At 38.7% G+C, this 19980-nt stretch overlaps 2 protein-coding genes across 4 annotated transcripts in view; one reads left to right on the forward strand and one right to left on the reverse strand.

Moving 5' to 3' along the window:
- The window catches only part of ECI2 (enoyl-CoA delta isomerase 2), a 19664-nt gene extending 3259 nt beyond the window's left edge, over positions 1-16405 (forward strand). Inside the window, exons 3-10 of the mRNA XM_049654917.1 lie at positions 1896-1994; positions 2227-2415; positions 4247-4316; positions 9293-9395; positions 9961-10081; positions 13647-13736; positions 15135-15278; positions 16154-16405. Coding sequence (XP_049510874.1) covers positions 1896-1994; positions 2227-2415; positions 4247-4316; positions 9293-9395; positions 9961-10081; positions 13647-13736; positions 15135-15278; positions 16154-16309 — 972 coding nt within the window. The 3' untranslated portion in view covers positions 16310-16405. The remainder of the gene's footprint in view (positions 1-1895; positions 1995-2226; positions 2416-4246; positions 4317-9292; positions 9396-9960; positions 10082-13646; positions 13737-15134; positions 15279-16153) is intronic.
- The window catches only part of LOC125939455 (uncharacterized protein C6orf201 homolog), a 26467-nt gene continuing 8495 nt past the window's right edge, over positions 2009-19980 (reverse strand). Inside the window, exons 3-5 of one of the 3 annotated variants that reach the window (XM_049654919.1) lie at positions 16500-16722; positions 12036-12134; positions 2009-2644 (exon numbers count right to left, since the gene is read on the reverse strand). In XM_049654919.1, the coding sequence (XP_049510876.1) occupies positions 12060-12134; positions 16500-16722 (298 nt within the window). In that variant the 3' untranslated portion in view covers positions 2009-2644; positions 12036-12059. Of the gene's footprint in view, positions 2645-12035; positions 12135-16412; positions 16723-19980 lie in introns of those variants that run through there. The other 2 variants (XM_049654920.1, XM_049654918.1) reach the window with 2 other exon arrangements.

Below are 19980 nucleotides of genomic sequence, written 5' to 3' on the forward strand. Positions count from 1 at the left end.
AATTTGAATATGGATAGAATATTGGGTGATACCTGGGAGTTATTACTAAGGGCATCATGGCTATATAATAAAATGTTGATGTGTTTTAGGAATGCACGCCAAGTATGTAGGAGTGAAGTAGTATGTGTTTGGGAATCACTAAAATGGGCAAAAAAAAAAAAGGGGGGGGAAGAAAAGGATGGACAAAGCAAGTATGACCAAAAAATGCTAGTTATTGAGTTAGGTTGAATATTGGGAATTCATTAGAATATTGTACTTTAGTGTATGTTTTATTTTTTTTAATGTTTATTTAGAGAGTGCATGCATGTGCGCAGGGTGGGGGTGGGGGACAGACAGAGGGAGACCAAGGATTTGAAGCAGCCTCCACACTGTTGAGTGCAGAGCCTGATGTACGGCTCAAACTCATGACCCTGAGATCATGACCTGAGCCGAAACCAAGAGTCCACTGCCTAACCGGCTGAGCCACCTAGGTGCCTGTTTGAAAATTTTTATAACAAAAATTTTAAACTTCAGTTTTTAAGTTGTGATGTCTAAAGACTACCTTGAGAAGTCAGCTCATCTGAGCTCCTGGGTGTGATCTATTTTCCTCTTCCTGTGATTGGTATGAGCCTCCCTTACTTTCATATGGGTGTGTATAGTGAAGAATTTGACTTAGCTCAGAAAGAGCTAATGAATATGGATAGAATATTGGGTGATACCTGGGAGTTATCACTAAGGGCATCATGGCTATATAATAAAATGTTGATGTGCTTTAGGAATGCACGCTAAGTATGTAGGAGTGAGCCTACAAAGTATGTAGCCTTTGCCCTTGATTTCTGGGAGGTAATCCCTCAGCCCTTGAGATACCATGCCTGGTACAGACTATCTTTGCCCGCCTGGAGAGTCTAACAATGTGATTTAGAGTGGGGGCTTCTGGTTACTTAGTCAACCATACCCATGTGATGGAGCCCCAAATGAAAATTTTGAACACTGAGTCTTGAGTGAGCCTCCCTGGTGAGCAGTACTCCACGTGTGTAGTCAGACACGTGTTGTGGGAGAAGTGTTGCTATCCTAACTCCATGGTGGGTGTGGGGAAGGAGGCTTGTGAACTGTGTTGCCTCCAGCTTCTCAGGTATCCACCCCTTGCAGGGTGACTCTAGTCTCTCTGTCTTGGGAAAGTCTCAGACTCTTTTACTGCCTTTGTTTTTCAAAGCCTCTTCTTTCCTCTTTTGGCTAATTATGGAATTTAAAGTTTTTAAATGTGGCTATTTAAGTGGAAAGCAGTTGCTTGGGATATTTTATTCATCTTAAAACACTCCACCTGTTCTCAAATAAGTAAAATTTAGTTGTTTTTATGCTTCCTACTTGCATGCCCTTTAGTTCAGCTTCCAAAGGGTGAGTGGCTCTGACAGCCCCCCATCCCTGCTACCCTAGGCACAACTCTAGTTAGCAAAAATCCACCACTGAATGAGTGGTATTTTTTTGTACCTCTGAGTGGGGTTTCACAATATGCTGTAGGTTTGGCTAGTCACGTTTGAAGATAATTTGCTTGAATATTTTGAGTGTGTGTGAAAGATGTGATCATCAGTATAAAACTAATGGACTACTGGAATTTTTAAAAAAGTACTTTCCCAGAACCCTTACCTTGCATTATTTTCACATGCAGGCATTTATAACCTATTTTAGGGGCTAATAGCTCATGGCATATTTTCTCTCTCCAGTATTTTTTCTGTTGTGTATTTTTAGTAATAGCGTCAAAGGGAGGGCAAGGAGAAAATTCAGATGAATTTATGTACCTTCCGAAAGTATTTGGGAGTGGAAGGCACATTCATGCTAGTTGTGCATTCTATGGATCTTAAATATTTAACACTCCAGTTTGCATGGACATTTGATAATTGCCTCTCTGCTTTTCACAGGCCACTGAAGGACCTTGTAATACACCCAAACCAGGGGTGTTCGACTTGATCAATAAGGCCAAATGGGATGCATGGAATGCCCTTGGCAGTCTGCCCAAGGTAAATTTACTTGCTACTTTGCTATTATTTTATTTGCTATACTCCTGAAGGAAGTTGGGTGCTTCTCATTATTAAGCCATTGCAGATGGAACCTGTGAGATCTTGATGTGTTCTGTTGAGTCAGAACCTCTATTCTTTCTTCATTGGAAGGTGCTGTTTCTTAGCATTGTAAGTTTCTCAAAATGCTTACTCGTTGACCATGGGCCGAAGTTATTTGTCATCTTCTCTTCAGGAAACTGCGAGGCAGAACTATGTGGATCTGGTGTCTGGTTTGAGTTCTTCCTCTGACTCCTCCAGCCAAGTGAAGCCTGAAGCAGACAGGAAACAACCAGGATATGAAACCCTGGTGGTAACCTCTGAAGACAGCATCACAAAGATCATGATGAACCGGCCAGCCAAAAAGAATGCAATGACAACTCAGGTAAAGCGACCTGCCGTGAGAGTTTGTCCTGCTTTTCTGTTCTTCCCCTATTTCACTCAAAAGCTGTAGTGTTTCAGCATCATTCCTATTTTTGTGATCTCTCGTTTGATTTGGTGTAGTAAGATGAGTAATGGTGGCTGCTACTTCACATGACCAAGTTGGGCATTCATTATTTAGAACTTGTTGGCTTCGGGTAGGTTCTGCATGTCCAAAAAGCACTGCAACTTTCCTAACGATGGAAGCACAAATAAATTAACATAAATGAAGTATATATTGATATAAGTGAATGTGCATAGAGATTCTCTCTAAGGTCAGGATAGACCATCCCCAGACTTTGTTCCTGTCACTTAGACTTGAGAGGGAGCTATTCTAGTTGCATGGGGCTTTATTTTGTACAAGTAGAGGGAGAAAGGAAATAAGGCCTTCCTCTTAAATATAGCATAACCCAGCTCTGCTTAAAATGAGCTGCTTTATAAGAGCAACTTTGATCTTTGAATCTTTCATTGAACTAGAATGATAATAAAAATAACTATTTCCACCCCTTCCACTTGAAAAATTATAGGGAATTAATTAGATGCTTCGTGCTGAACTGCAATTAAAATTTGAGAGGACTATCTATAACCTTCTTTGTTGGGTTTATCATATGCTTTATAGCAGAAAGAGCACACTAACTTTAAAGTAGTCTTAAATAAAAATTCAATGAGGTTGGGTATGTGCCATCCAATTAGTAAAACATTTGAATCTCAAAACTTTATTTCCCTTGCCCTTCACTCAATTCTGTATAATCCTGGTAATGATTATAGCGAATAGTAGGTACTCTTCACAGTGTCAGCACTTTCCACACAGAGGTTTCTTTAGTTCCCATATGGAGCCTACTGCTATTATTACCTAACAATAAAATAATTAGGTTAAGTAGTAACTTGCTCAAATAAGCTGGAAAACCTAAATTGAAACCCTAATAGATCCATCTCATAATCCCAGCTCTTGCCAGTTACCCCATCATGCTATGTCATCATAACTGTAATAATATTGGCATTACTTCTTCATTTCTTCCCTCAATGAATATGATTTCACTTTTACTCATATATTATGTAAAGTCTATCTTTTTTTTCAGTGTCTGCGTGTGCATAAATATCAGCCCTCTTCATCATTCTCTCCCACCCACAGTGATGTCCCATCTGAGGTAGAAATGGCACCAGTGCATTAAAAGCTATAACAACTACACATCTGAGGTTTTCAGAGATGTTGCTGATTTGAAATACTGTCCTGTTGTCTTTGGTTACCATTACAGTGTCCTGAAATCCCAGCCTTTAACACTCATTAACGCTTTTCAGACTGCCTGGGACACTTGGGCTCTTTTTTGAGGTCCTAGCTGAAAAACCGCTTCATGAAACTCTATGGCCACCTCCCCTCCCACCCATGCCAGATGCATCAGTGCTTCCTCTGAGCTTCCAGCTGCATTGTACCCTCCACCCATTGTAGAGCTTCCTGGACCCCTCCCTCCCTCCCTCCCCCCCCCCCCCCCCCCCCGCCCGCCAGCATTAATTCCAAAAGCTCAGGAAATGTGTCTTGCTTACTTTGGGAAAAAGTGGACAAATCCCCCAGTGTCCACCATAACACATGGTACCATTATACACACGGAGTAGTTGTAAAAAGAATGAGAATCCTTTCAAGTGTATCCAACTGCCTTTTTGATTATGTAAATACAACCAACATAAACAGAAGGCACTTTGCAGAGAGCAGGCTTGCAGACTGACTTTAGTCAATCTACCAGGTGGCAGTTATTATTTTCAAAGTTCTTTTCTTTTCCTCGTCTTCCCCTTTCACATAGATGTATAATGAAATCATGCTTGCACTTAAAGCTGCCAGCAAGGATGACTCTGCCATAACTGTTCTAACAGGTAAGACATTCTCTTGGATTTCTTAATAATTAAATTTCTATTTGGGGGGGGTGGATTTCCTACCAGGTAGGAAACTGAGTAAATAGCTCTAAGGTCTTTTCCAGTACTGAGATACTCTAATTCTTTAATATGTAAAAAACACAATAGGCACAAGATTGGTATCTTTATCATGTAAAAAGGAGATACAGACTGGTAAGAGAAGTACTAAGATCTCCTAGAGAAATTGGTGAATAGAATGAATAAACAGTTTATATGATAAAGACCAGGTATTAGATACCAAGGAAAAATGCAGCCTCATTAATAATCACAAATACAGATCAAAATGATGAGATACCATTTTGTACTTCTTAATTAGCAAAATTTTTAGTTATACCCTACTTTGACAAGGTTATGGTAGAATAAATGACTTTAATGTCTTGCTGGCAGCAGTGAAAACGGCTGTAAAAAGTGTAAATAGCAAAGGAAAAGGGCATTTTGGCAATATATAAATTGTTTAGCATGGGAATCCCACTTTGTAGAAGTTTATTTTAAGGAAATTATCCAAGAAAAGGTTAAAGGCTTGAGGCAAGAAAGGTATTTTGCAGCATTTCTTGCAATTGCAAAAATGTTAAAACATTCTAAATATGTTGCCATAATAGAATAATAAAGCAAATTCTAGAATATCCACTGGACTGTTTATTGCATAAGCACTAACAATTATAATTGTAAAGACCAACAATATAGAAAATATTTAAGATATAATTAAAAAAGTAAAAATTTTTAAACAGTGAAAATTATATCAGTTCTATGATAATCACTGAAAAATATCACGGATGCCCATGAACCTGGACTGATGAGAACATAAAAAATAGAAGTTGGATTTGGAAGGGACACCACGTGTGTGTAGGGGGCTAAGGCTCAGGACTCAGGTCAACTTACATTTAAATCCTGGCTTCATTCCTCACCTACCTGTGGGTGACCTTTGCTTCTGGAATGGAGAAGACAGTGTTTTACTAACCCCATTGAAGGGTTGCGATGGTGACATGAGATCATGCAGGTAAGGGCATGGCACACAGCAGGAATGTGGTAGATGGTAGCTGTTACTGTTTGTTGGCATTAGCAGAAACAGAAGTGATTCTGCTTTCTTTTATTTTTTGTTAAAGTTTGTAAAATAAATAATATAGAGATATCACACAGCTCTTTGCGAGAAAAGAGGTCAGGAGAGAGAAATCTCATAGCTGATTAGAGGGTCAGAGGAAGGGAAGAGCTGAAGATCGTCCTGGCAGTTCACGCATCTACCTAGGTGATTTTGGAGAACGGAGGGAACAAAAACAGTAGGCTAGAAGTGACATTGGTTTGATACAGGAGAAGGATGTTTTATGTATATTTTTTTATAATAGTTTGACATAAGCACATGGTTTTTGTTTTATTTTGTTTTTAATCTAAAGAATATGAAAAGGCAACATAACAAAACTAAATCTCAATTCTTGGAACCCCAGTCCTGCTCCCTAGAAAAATTTGATTTTTCTTCCATGCCTTTTAGAAACTGTATGTATATACGTGTGTGTGTGTGTGTGTGTGTGTGTGTATGTATGTTTCTCTTCATGTTTTTAAAAACAACCAGAAAGACAGTATACACACATACTATATCCACCTACCTACCTTAACACATCCTGAAAAACTGTTCCGTTAGCAACCTACACATCTCAGTGTTTCCTTTCAGGGCCACAGAGTATTACATTTTTTGGATTCCATAACTTACTTCATTATTCTTCTGTTGATGAACATGTAGATTGTACTTAGTCTTTGGCTATTAAAGTGCTTCAGTGAATGTCTTTAGATGTATGATTTTAGGCTAACGTGCAATCATATCTACAGGCTCTATTCCAGATTGCTAATTTAATAATAATAATAGGTGACATACATATATATGTATGTGTGTGTGTGTGTGTGTGTGTGTGTGTGTGTGTGTGTATATACACATACACTTTCTGTTCTCTTCACCAGGTGCTCTTCTAAACACTTGGATTCTTTTTAAAGCTTTTTTTTATTTTAACTTTTTCTAAGCTTTCTTGGAACAAACCCAGTGAAGTTAGGTCCTGTAATTATTCTTCTTTTATAACTGGGAAAACTCAAAGGTTAAGTTTTGATAAATAGTGCTTTTGCTATAGTTATCTTTTATATATTCTTCACATTGGGTTTCTGTTTCCTCTTTGATCCAGTCATTACATAATAATGATAGTTCCTGAAATTTCCAGAAAGTTTTTTCTTTTGTTTGTTTCATTGGTTGGTTCCCTCCTTTCTTACCCTAGGCTTCAGTGGCACAGCCTGCCCCAAGTTGCTGGCTCTGGTCTCCTTTGTAAGTTCATGCTCTGTGTTGTCATCAAATGGGAGAGTTCCTGAAGGTTTACCCATAGGCAGTCTTTTCTTGCTTCTAGCTCTCTCTGGACCCTGCATCCATGCCTACTCTCCAACAAAAATTTACATGCTGGTGATTCCCCCATTGGTATCTTTACTGAGGACGTTCCACGGGGTTCCCAACTGGTGTACCCACCTGGCACTTCTTCAGAGGTGTCACCTCCCACATCTCTCTGGAGCTCTTTTAGTGTTCCAAATCACAGTAGGTGGCTTCACATCTACCCTTTGTGTAGACCAGAATCCTAACATTCATTATTGATCTTGTCCCTGTCTTACCTCCTATGTCCAGTCCAATCCAATTTTACTTCATCAGTATTTCTGGACTTGTACTTTTTTTTTTTATGTCTCCTCTGACCTAGTCCAAGCTACCGTGGACTCTTGTCTGAACTGAAATCAACCCCATATAATCTCTCTGATACCCTTTTGTCCACCTCTCTCCCATGCCTTGTCCAATCTTACCACATCCAGTAAAATTCTTTTTCCAAATAAAAATCTTATTCCTCCCCCATTTGAAACTTCTTCAGTGGCACCAAGATAAATCAGTGGAGAAAGACAAATCTGAAAAATGGTGCCAGAGCAACTAGATATCCATATATGGAAGAGTAACTAGATCCATATGTGGAGAAATGAACTTCAACCCCATCTTACACCCTATACAAAAATTTAAAAGTTATTTAAGCATAAAGCCCACAAACATAAAGCTTCTAGAAGAAAACAGTATCTTTGTAACCTTGGGGTAAGCAGAGATTTCTTAGAACACAAAAAGTATTAACCATTAAAGAAACTATTTACAACTTAGACTTCATCAAAATTTAAAATATCTGTTTATCAAAGTCAGTAGTAAGAAAATGAATATACAAGTACCACAAGCTGGAGGGGGGGCATATTTGCATATACAAATTTATGTATACATAAATCTGATTAGTGATTAATATTCAGAATATATAAAGAACTCGTAGAAATTAACAACAGCCAGATTTATAAACTAGATAGAGGTGCTGGGGTGGCTAAGTCCATTAAGCGTCCAACACTTGATTTCCACTCAGATCATGATCTCACGGTTTGTGAGATCGAGCCCATTATCAAGATCTGCACCAAGCGGGGAGTCTACTTAAGATTTTTCTGTCTCACTCTTTCTCTGCCCCTCCCCCACTCACACATGAGCTCTTGCTAAATAAATAAATAAACAAACTTAAAATAATAAAAGAATAAAAACTAGATAAGACTTGAATACTTCATAAAAGAACATATACAGATTGTCAGTAAACACATGAAAAGGTGCTCAATATCATTAGCCATCAAACAAATGCAAATTAAAATCACAGTGAGATATTTCATGCACTAGAATGGCTAAAATCCAAAGAACAGACAATATGAAAGACTGGTGATGATGTGGAGCAACTGGAACTCTTACACATCTAATATGAGAACTCTGCAGAAAACTGGCAACTTTTATGGAGTTAAAAACATACCAACTCAGTGGCACACCAATCTACTCCTAGACAATTACTCAAGATAAGTAAAACATATATCCACAGAACAGTTCATAATCCAATTTACAGTAGTCCAAAACAACTCAAATATCCATTCAGCAGATGAATAAACAAATTGTTGACTAGTCACACAAATGGAGTACTACTCAGCAATGTAAAGGAATGAAGAACTGATACGAGAATACAGGTGAATCTTTAAGACAGTTCAGCAAAGAGAACACAGACACAAAATAGTACACATTATGTGATTCCATTTATGAAAGTTCTAAAATAGGCAGAAGCCTTCTGTGGTGATTGAAGTCAGAAAGTGATTGCATTGGGACAGGGTGGGGTGGAGTGAGATGGCTGGAAAGGAGCTTAATGGAACTTTCTAGGATGGTAGAGATGTTCTATATCTGTTTCAAATGGCGATCACAATTATTTACAGTTATCAAAAATCATTTAACCGAGCATTTAAAACAAAAGCATTTAGCATAAAAAAAAAAAAGCATTGAAATACACAAGCATTTCTTGTGTGTAAATTATACTTTAAAACAAACACCTTCAATGGCTCCTAGAATAAAAGGCAGAACTTCTTAATGGTTCAGCAAAGCCCTGCATGGTCTTTCCTGCCTGCCCACATCCTACATACACCAACTCCCCCTCTGGATTTTACTGCTCTGGCACAGTGGTGCTTCTTTCAGCTCGTCATGTACACCAGGGTTACCCCCTTCACAGAGCCTTTGTACATGGTGTTCCCTCTGCATGAATTCTGCCTTACCCCTCTTTTTCTAGCTAACCTTGCTCCTCCTTCAGATCTCAGTTCAGCTATTCCTTCTTTAGGAATGTCCTTCTGAAACGGGATTAGAACAAATTCTGTTACATACTCTCATGTCATCGTCAAGTACTTCTCTGTATCAGAATTAGGTTACCTACATTTGCTTATGTGTTTTGAAATCAATGTCCAGCTTATTCAACAGTCTGTAAATTAGGACAGGAGCCATAGCTGGTTCACCAGTGCATTTCCACTGCTTGCTAATAGAGCCTTACCTAGTAGATGCTCAGTAATTACGGAATGAATGGTGAATCTGCTGATTTTATTTACAGGAAATGGTGACTATTACTCTAGTGGGAATGATCTGTCTAATTTCACTGATATTCCCCCTGAGGGAATAGAGGAGAAAGCTAAAAGTGGTGCCATTTTACTGAGGTAAGAGTAACATTTGTTGATCCCAAAGGGCACATTCTTATTCATTAAAGTGGTATTTAGTCGAGCAGAAGATAAATACTTCTTTGTGTCAATGTAATAAACTACAGTTCTAAAAAAAAAAAAAAAAAGTTCTCTCGTATTGAAGCAGAGAGATCTAGCAAATTCTCTTTTTGGCCAGAGGATTGCATGGTTTCTATGATTGCGGGTAATGAGATATGTGAAGTAGTCTCAGCCTAGAGGACAGGAAGGCTTCTCTCTTCCTAACTCATTTATCCCTCCTGGGTTTCTCATTCCCACTGAGCTATAAAATTGCAGCATATGCTCAGCCAGCCACCCTAATCTCTAAGTCTGTGGCTGACATACAGCCCTGACCTGGCTGCCCAGAATACATGGTTGAAACAAGGTCAAGCTTATGGGACTCATTTTATGAGCTTCCATCAAGTGCCATTCAGATGGATGTCCAGCCTGGCCAGAGAGTTTATTTCAGGCTCATGCTGTCTTTCCTATACTTCAGTAATGCTGCCTTGGAACATTTAAATGTGCTTTTGTATTTCTGTTTCTGTAGGGATTTTGTAGACTGTTTTATAGATTTTCCTAAGCCTCTGATTGCAGTGGTAAATGGTCCAGCTGTGGGAATCTCTGTCACCATTCTTGGGCTATTTGATACTGTGTATGCATCCAACAGGGTAAGTTAGCCCCCAGAAACTTACAAAGTCTTGAGGGAAAAATGAGGTCCTCTGAACTTTCCTTTATTGTTGCTAGTAGTAAGTAGATTACATGGTTTATGGTAGAATGGACTAAATTAAAATTTTTCCTAACGAATTACCCTAATGTAATTCAACTTGTTTTATTTGTCCTTCATTATTAACTTAGGTTTTCCTAAACACCAGTATTGTTGTGAACATTTGTCCCCACTCTTTCAGTTCTTTAGTCAGATTACATAACAGTTATTCAACTTCTAATTTTCCAATTAATCTAAGATAGGAGTGGCATTTTTCCATGTTACACAAGTGGATCACTTAATACTTTTTTTTTTCCAAATAAATTCTAGAGTTTAGAATTTTAGAATAGAATTTTTGAATAAGAAGGAACTTTCAAGCACTCTCTGCCCTCACTCCCTTTTTTGCAGGTAAGTAAACTGAAGCTCAGTGAAGTTACTTGCCAAAACAGTTCAGCCTGGTGTTTATCATTGAATTGTACTGATTTTACTTTCTGTTCTTACTACAGTAGTGGTGTATGTCATAGTAGAAAATAAAATTTTGAAAAATCTGGAAAAGCACAAAGAAAAGGGTTCAATTAAAAAACACTCCTTGTCTTACCTCTCAGAGATAACCAGTCCCTGGGTGCTGGAACTCCAGGTCTTTCATTTTGAACAAAGATGTGATGACCATTTAGCTTAGAACTTTTACCCTAGAACTTGTACTGTAGAACTAATAATCCCTTGTACGGTTACCAGATTCTTAGAGTTATTTTTGCTTCTGTAGTAGTAGGATTTCCTGATCTACACCTCATGGGAAACATTTGGTTTTTATCACTGAAGAGATTTCTAGTTTTGTTTGGAGGTGTTTTCCCTACTGATAGACAAGACCATGTTTTAAGATCCTAATCTCTTGGGTTCATTTTTTTACCAGATTCAGTTTGATCGGATTGAGCATATTGTCAGACCTAATTGTTACTAATAATTTTTCCATGAAAATAGTAAATGAGATTCTAGGTGCTAGGATGTCTAACCTTTACAGGTGGAAATTTCTGCCCAAAGGCAGAAATCAGTAGCCTTTGGTCACATTGCGTGTTAGAGATCTCATTAATCAGCCAGTCCAGAAGGGGGTGGGTTCAGGAATTCCTGACATGAACTTGGGGGTCTCCTTCTTCAGTACTCAGAGGGAAAATATATCATCCTCTTTGAATATTTTCCTGATTCTCTCTCAGAATTCAAAATGACTGTCCTATCCATCATCCTTTTATAGGTTTCTAGGACTTCCATCTTAAACGATACCAATTATAATTGAAATCAAAGAAAACACATGTATGTAATTAAAAATGCTAAAAGATTTGGCTCAAAGTAAAATATTTAAACAAATAGAGACCACTGCTAAGAGTTCACCCAACTGAATCAAACCAAGGTTCAATTTCAAATCAGAGAAAGACACAGAAGAAAGAACCTGTGGAGAGGAATTCGTTTTATAGGATTTATCATTATTGGCTTCATAAACAAATACCATACTAAACATGGGTTAACATTTACTCATATAATCAAATGATTCTTTATTATGGGCAGTAGTTAACATTGTCTGTTAGCTTCTTTGTCAACAAATAGTGCATTTCCCCATAAGGTAATAAAAAGGTAGAAATCCTAAAAATCATATTTGAGTACACCACATACTGGGTGTTCTGTTGATGCACAGTGTACATACATAACACTTACAACAGCCCTGTGAGACAGGTACTCTTGTCTCCATTTTACAGATGGGGAAACTGTGGCACAAAGAGGTTAAGAAGCTCCCAGCATCACCAAGCAGTCTGATGCAGAGCCTGACCCTTAGTCACATCTGCTCTATTTATGAAAATGGACTAAATGCTTACTTATAATAATGATTGTAAATAAGTTAAATGGTGCTTTATTGTTGGCTCCACACATACCTGTTCGTGTCCCCTTAGCTATGATTAGCCTTTTCTTTCAATTTCCTGCTTGTAATCCTTAGGCTGTGACTTTGCAGTATATCTTCTTGAATATGTTTTCTTTTGGAGGGAGGGGGATGATAGGTGACATTAGTATTTTATATTTTTATTTTGGTTTATGTGCTGCATACATTATATATTTATGTCCTCTAACAATATACATTATGAAATAGCACCATATCTGATTAGGGGAAACGAAGTCTAAATGTTCTGTGTGCATATTGTCAATTATAAATTAATTTCCTTTCATAAGGACTTCTCATTCATCAAGAAATACACAAAAATATTTCTTAAATAAATTTAAAAAATTAAAGATGGCTCTGTAGTCTAAATAACCAGTATTAGTCATAGATTCTGATATTTAAAGCCAATTTAAAAACCTCTCTGAGGTAAAATCAAGACAGATGACAGACTGAGGAAACAATTTTTCAACTGACACAATAAAGGCTAATCTTCCTAACATTTTTTAAATACATTTATAAAATGATAGATCAACAACTTAATGTAAAAATGGGCAACAGAGGAATACATAATCTGCAGAAAATAAAGTATAAATGCCTCTTTAAAAACATAGGAGAAAGACACTATTAAGAAAATTACTTGCAACCAGAATACATAAAGAACTACAATTTGATAATAAAAAGACAACCAATCTAACTTAAAAATCATGGGCAAAGTATTAGAATGATTACTTCATCAAAAAAGATATAAAATGAGCTAATAAGTACATGAAAAGATGCTCAACATCATTAGTCATTAGGTAAATGGAAGTTAAAACCACAAGACACTACTACACACCTACCAGGATGGTTCAAGATAAAACAATTGATAATAACAAGGTTTAGCGAGGATGTGGAGCAATTGGAACTCCACGTGCTGCTAGTGGGACTGTTAAATGGTACACCATGGTGGAAAATCTTTTGGCAGCTTCTTACAAAGTTTTAAACCACCATTTACCCTACAACCCGGCAATTCCACCCCTAGGTATTTACCCAAGAGAACTGAAAACACGTTCATGCAGAGACCTGCATAAAATTATCATTAACAGTCGTAATCATAATAGCCAAAATGCTGGAAATAACACCGATGGCTTCCGCTGGTAAATGGATACACGAATTACAACATCCATACAATGGAATTCTTCTGTTCAGTAACGAGAAGGAACAAGCTACTAATACATACTACAGCATGGTGACTCTCAGAAATCTTAGGCTAAGGACCAAAGGCTACAGAACATGTGATTCCGTTATATTACATTCTAGAGAAGGCAAACAGAGGGACAGAAAACAGATCGGTGGTTGTTTAGGGGTGACAAGAATGAAAGGCACAAAGGAACCCTTTGGGGTGATGGAGATAGTCTACACCTTGACATGGTGGTGACTGCAGAACTGTATACATGTGTTAAAACTTACCAGCTGCATACCTAGTAGTGAACTTTCTGTGTATATAATTCCACCAAAATCCTAATTGTAAAGCAAGTTACTCAGTTAAGTATTGTGAGGATGTAGACAATAGTGGGGTTTTTTTTATCCCATACAAAAAATAATTTTATTTTCTTTTTTCTCCAAATAGGCAACATTTCATACTCCTTTTAGTCACCTAGGCCAGAGTCCAGAAGGATGTTCTTCTTACACTTTTCCAAAGATAATGGGCCCAGCCAAGGTAACTTTTGGAAACCTCAAGAATAAATTGTAATAGTGACTTCTGTTCCAAAGGCAACTCTGTACTCTCTCTTTTTATAATATAGACAGGAGAAAAATGAAACATTTGCTGATAATGTTTGAACTCTAAAAGTTTCAAATATAGAGGAGCTGGGCTATGGGAAATGGTCTTTCTGGTATGAGGGAGAATCAGAAACCCTCCATAACTCCCCAAACTAGGATCTATTCTTGCAGCTGGGTGCCTAGCTCATTCTCTGCTGCTGTGTGGTGTTAAAAGACCAGGGCTTTAAAAGCATTAAAAGACCAGGGCTTGTGCCCAGCTCAGGGCACCACCTGGTTTCTGTACAGATGAGTGGCATCCTCTGGAAGCCCTAAGATGACACCTTTACTTGGAGAGTCACGGGAGATACTCTTCCACAACCACTTCCAGTCACAGCAGCCTCTTCGTGGGTGGTTTTAGTTGTGTGTTCAGGTTCCCTGAGTGGTTCAGTGGCTGCTCAGGTCTGTCACTGTGTCTGGAAACTTGGTTGTGCAGGCTTAGTGTGCATGACTGCAAGGTGATCACAAGACTGGAGCATGGAGAGCAGGGGCTAGGGGATGGCTCGGCCTACACTCTTTGAGGTATGAAAGGGCTGGCGTTGGAGTTGAGCCTGTTTTCACTGACTGCTAGGTTTTTGTTGTAAATACGTATTTTTTAAATCTCATTATCCTGTCATAGACCCTGAGTCACTCTACAGATTTTAACTTTGAAAAGCTGGGCAGAACCAACTCTAAGGCTTAGGGCATTTGACTATGAAAATACTATTTTTCCAGAAGAAAAATTGGAAATACAGAGGATATCTGCTTAGGGATCTCAGTTTGTTAGAAACAATCTTAGTCCTCACTTTCCTTTAGCCAGGTAGAGCTAAGTACTAGTCTCTGTGCAGGTAAAGAAACCTGTCAGAGCTGGACCACTGGGTAAAATCTCCAGGAAGAGGAAGTTAGAGAGGTAGAGTGTCTAAAGTTTGGTTGGCATTCACTGTGACCATGATTTTCCTTTTTTTTTTTAATTCTTTTTTTCTTATATAGTTGTTTATGGTATATTAAATAAAAAATTATAGCTGCATGGGTTATCAAGTCAGCATCTGCTTCAAGTCATTTCTGCCCTGGGCTCCCTGCTCTTGCCTCTCCAACATAGATACATCCAGAAGCAAAAACACCTGCAAACCTTCTAGAGAGCCTAAGATGGCTTCAGCACATTTTGCAACAGCATTGCCTATTGAGGTCTTCAGTTTCTCCCTGAACAAGAAATCCTGGCAACCTGAAAAGACCACAGGGGAATCTCCCTATGTCTGCTGTTCTGAGGTTAACTGACCTTTGTTTTATTAAGTTAATGTCTCAATCCTACTTTTCATTTCAGGCAGCCGAGATGCTTATTTTCGGAAAGAAGTTAACCGCTGCAGAGGCATGCGCTCAAGGACTTGTTACTGAAGTGTTTCCTGATAGCACTTTTCAGAAGGAAGTTTGGACCAGGCTGAAAGCATATTCAAAGTTGCCCCCAAATGTTTGTGTTCTTTTTTTTTCTTTTTTAATTGTAGAAACCATGGAAATAATGTATTTGCCTTAAGAGAATAAGGAATTTAAAAAACAAGACCTATCTTGGTTAGCTTTGAGCATATCTAAATTTGAGATTAAAAATAACCATAATAATGTTAGAAGCACTGATTTTTATAAAACTTTTCAAATAGACATTTCATTTCTCTGATATGTAGGAAGGCAGAGGGGCAGTTCTTTCTGGGGATGACTTTGAGGAGGATGATAGGCATTATTTGCTGAGCACTTTTATTCTTGAATCCAGGTGAGAAACCAGATAGGTTGACCTTGAGGAGATTCTTATGCAGCACTTTTGTGGGGGTGGGGGGTTGGTTTTTGTTTTTATTTTAAGTTTATTTATTTATTTTGAGAGAGGGAGCACAAGCAGGGGAGGGGCAGAGAGAGAGGGAGAGTGAGAGAATCCCAAGAAAGCTCTGTGATGACAGCACAGAGCCAGACATCGGTCTCAAACCCACCAACCTATGAGATCATGACCAAGAGTTACACACTTAACCAAAGAGCCACCCAGGCACCCTGCACTTTCATTTTTATATGCAGCTAACTGGTGACTGATTGCTCTTATAGTCTTTCTGTCCAAAATGTGGTCCTGGAACCAAAAGCTTTAGTATCTATCTGGGGCTTTTTACAAATGTGGAATCCCAGGCTCTCTCCCACACCCATCAAAGTAATTTGTATGTGCATTGTAGTTTGAGAAACACTGTCCTATGTTACACCTGTATCTGAACGTGTGACAGGATTAAGTGAACAATGGAGAAACAAAAATCAGAACTATAGGGTACCCTGTTACAATGCCTTTTAACCTTATTGTTGCTTTTGTGTTTTCAGGCCATGAGAATTTCAAAACAGGTCATCAGGAATAGGGAGAAAGAAAAGCTACATGCTATTAATGCCGAAGAAAGCAGAGTCCTCCAGGAAAGATGGCTGTCAGATGAATGCACAAATGCAGTCATGAACTTCTTAACCCGAAAAGCCAAACTGTGATGCCTATCACAGAAACGTTAAACATTTCAAAGGAAGGGATGTGCTATCATTTGTGATTTCCAATACTTGAACTGAATAAACCGTGCTGAAATATCACTTACAATTATCCTACTTCACTAAAGCCCTGGTGAAAAACAAATGACATGTAAAACAAGAATCTACAGAGGTTTTTGGTCATAGCGAGTCTTACATCTTTTGACATGAAACGCTGTTGCCAGGAACACTGAAACGTTGTGCCTGTGGTCCTGCTTTGAAAAGCATTCACAGCATTACAAGCTGAAGTCAGGTCTTCAAACACCACGATAGCACTTTGCCGTCCACAGAAGGTGACTGACTTAATTGGCCCGAACACTGACAGCCTCTGGATTACTGACTGGAGGTCTTCGGCAGGTTGCATGTTCTTTTTCAACCATCTAGCAAGGGAGCAAATGGAGCAGTAGTACTATTAGAAAATAAGTAAGAATCTTATTTCCATTTTTTCCCCCATAATTTAATAAAAAAGGCATGAAGGGAAAATTGGGTTATTTCATTGGACATAAAAGCAGCGTTCTGGATCCGTAATTACATACTTAACTATTACATAGTCTTCATTCTTGTTTAACGTGTTAGGTTATAAAAGGCATACCTACAAGCTACCTTACCTGTCCTTGGAACTTTCTGCTTTGATTGGCGCCATATCTATTAGTTGACAAGGATGAGGGTGTCATTCCAGTGGCTACAAAGCCATCATGGAATATTTTGCTCTTCTAAATACCCCCTTTCCTTTTCAGTCTGTCCCTCAAGCCTCAGTATCCAGGTAGCCAGCCCACTGAACCTGTAACTTTTGAGGTCTTCATTTTTGTATTCCAGTATTATAATCCAAAATGTTCAGTCTTATTGAAAATATATGAATAGTAATAGCCATTGTTTTGAGCACTTACTGTTCGTTACAAGTGTTAGATGGCCCATAACCACATTTTATCCTCAAAAAGCAGTGCTACAAGTTGAAAATGATGTGGGTACTGTTGCTTCTACCATTTTACAAGTAGGGATGTAGAGGCACGGGGATTTAAGGAGCTTTTCCAGAGTCAAACTCACAGGAAGTGTTGCAGAGAGTTACAGTTCCACTGTGTTACCATGAGCCTACTACTGCCTACCCTCCCACTAATTTCATCTAAAATCTCTGGGCAAAAGATGTGAAACAATTTCTTGGAGATGCTGAAATTGAAAGCAGATGGATTGTGTTAGGGCATCAAAATACAAAGAAGCAACTGCACAAGGATGAGTTTCTCAGATGGTGGGAAACGAAACAGTTGCTGGGCCCTCCTGAGCATGTGACTTCCACCCAAAGGCAGGCCCCCATTAATCCTTGCAGTGGTGGCCAACAGTACACCTGGCCAAATAAAATCTGAGATAAAGGAAAACCTTTTTCTAATCAGAGAAAGGATTCCCTGGGGGGTAGAGAGTAAGCATGAGGACAATCCCCGAGCAGAGAGAGAGACATGTTCCCCTAACTGTATGAACACACACAAGTCTCAGGTTCATGAGTGGACAAAACACACAGAAGGCTTTGAAGACTGCACTGGGATTTTTGATCATTACCCACACAAGATCAAGATAGAGTGTATAGTCTCTAAGCAGGTTGATTACTTGCTAAAACAAAAACAGCAACATTCTCCAAACAATTGTAGCAGGACCCACAAAAACAACATTCTCCAGACAATGTCAACAGGACCCAGGATCCATGCAATGTGTAATATTTAGTGTCCATGGTACAACACAAAATGATTTGACATGCAGAAGACCATGAAAATGCAAACAGGTGAAGAAAAAGCACACGTCAATCCTGAGATGACCTAGATGCCATTGTCCTACAAAGTTTTTAAACTAGTTTTTGTGACTGTTCTACAAGGTAAAGCACACTTGAAATGATGAAAACAATGTGGCTTCTCAGCGCAGGAACAAGCTACCAAAGGAGATGCAAATATAAACTTTAGAACTGAAAATCTGAAATTTAAGAAAGATGATCTGAAGGGCTTTGCTAGCAGACTTGGTGACGAAGGAGTCAATAAACTTGGAAGGTAGATCTACAGAAATTAAGCAGAGCAAAACACAGAAGAAAATACTGGGAAAAGATGAATAAACAGTGACATCAGCAAGATGGCAAGCTAGGAAGATTTAGGCCTCATTTTTCCATAGAAACATCAAATAACTACAGAAACTGAACACCTAAACAAGTGAATGTCCAACACAAAATCACATTGAATTTTGTAAGAAATTGTGTGGCATTTTTACTTGCCCTTGCCCCACCACTTCCCTGCATGGTGCGGTTGGAAGGAATTCACCTGATTCTTGGCTCCCTCCCTTGGGATGAAAGGAGCAGAGTGGAACTTGTTTGCAACATTCTGACCTATCTGTGGACTGTCTGAGGAACTGTTTGCTGTCTTGGCTGGAGTCAAAGTTCAGAAGGGAAACACTGCCATAATTTGGATGTGAGACAAGAAACCACAAGAGGCAGTGGCAGTCAATGGAACACATGAAAAGTACAAGCTGACTGCAGATGAGAAAGATTACAAAACAGTGGAATACAATACAATACTTAAGGCCCCAAGAAGAAGGTGGAGATTCTTCAGGAAATTAAGACATTTAAAAGCTGAGGGAAGTTTTTAAAACATACAGACCTGGACAGGAAGCATGCCCAGAAAAGACCTGAGAAGGCCCGGGATGCTCTGAAGACTCATGGTCCCACTAATGAGAGAAGGTCTTACCCATCAGTGTACGAGGGGCCTGTTTTTGCAAATGCCCACTTTTCAACAAAAGGTCATGGGCATGCAAAGAAACAGAAAAACATGGAAGCAAAAATTTCAGAAACAAGCAAAAGGCACCTAGTTATTAGATAAGGGTTTTAAAACAAATGTCAGATACCTCAAAAGAGCTAAAGGCTAATATGGACAAAGAACAAAAGGACATCAGGAAAACAGCATGTGAAGATAAAAGTGTATTGACAAAGAGGTGGACTTTTTTTTTAAACTGAACAAATTCTGGGACTGAAAATTACAATAATTGGAAAAATTCACTAGGGCAGTTCAGCAGCAGACTTGAACAAATAGAAGAAAAATCAGCAAACTTAAAAAGAGGTCATTTGAAGTGATCAAGCTTGAGGAGCAAAAAAAAGAATGTTAAGTGAACAGAGCCTAAAAGACTTAGGGGACAGACTCCGTCAGGCTGACTGCTATACACACAATGGGATCCCCAGGTAGAAGAGGAGGAGAGAGGGCAGAGTGATCATTTGAAAACAAGAATGCCTAAATTTGAGGAAAGATGTGGATATACAAATCCAAGAAGCTCCGTGAACTAGAAGTAGGATAAACATAAAGATACCTACACTGAGCCACACTATAATGACACCGGTCAAAGACAAGGAGTGAATCTTAAAAGCAGCAAGAGAAAAGCAACTCATTATAGATTTATTTTTAATGTTTTTATTTATTTTTGAGACAGAGACAGAGCATGAGCAGGGGAGGGACAGAGAGAGAGGGAGACACAGAATCCAAAGCAGGCTCCAGGCTCCGAGCTGTCAGCACAGAGCCCAACACGGGACTTGAACTCACAAACCGTGAGATCATGACCTGAGCTGAAGTCAGATGCTCAACCTACTGAGCCACCCAGGCGCCCTGAAAAGCAAATCATTT

This window comes from Panthera uncia (genome assembly GCF_023721935.1).
Source record: "Panthera uncia isolate 11264 chromosome B2 unlocalized genomic scaffold, Puncia_PCG_1.0 HiC_scaffold_25, whole genome shotgun sequence".
Lineage (NCBI taxonomy): Eukaryota > Metazoa > Chordata > Mammalia > Carnivora > Felidae > Panthera > Panthera uncia.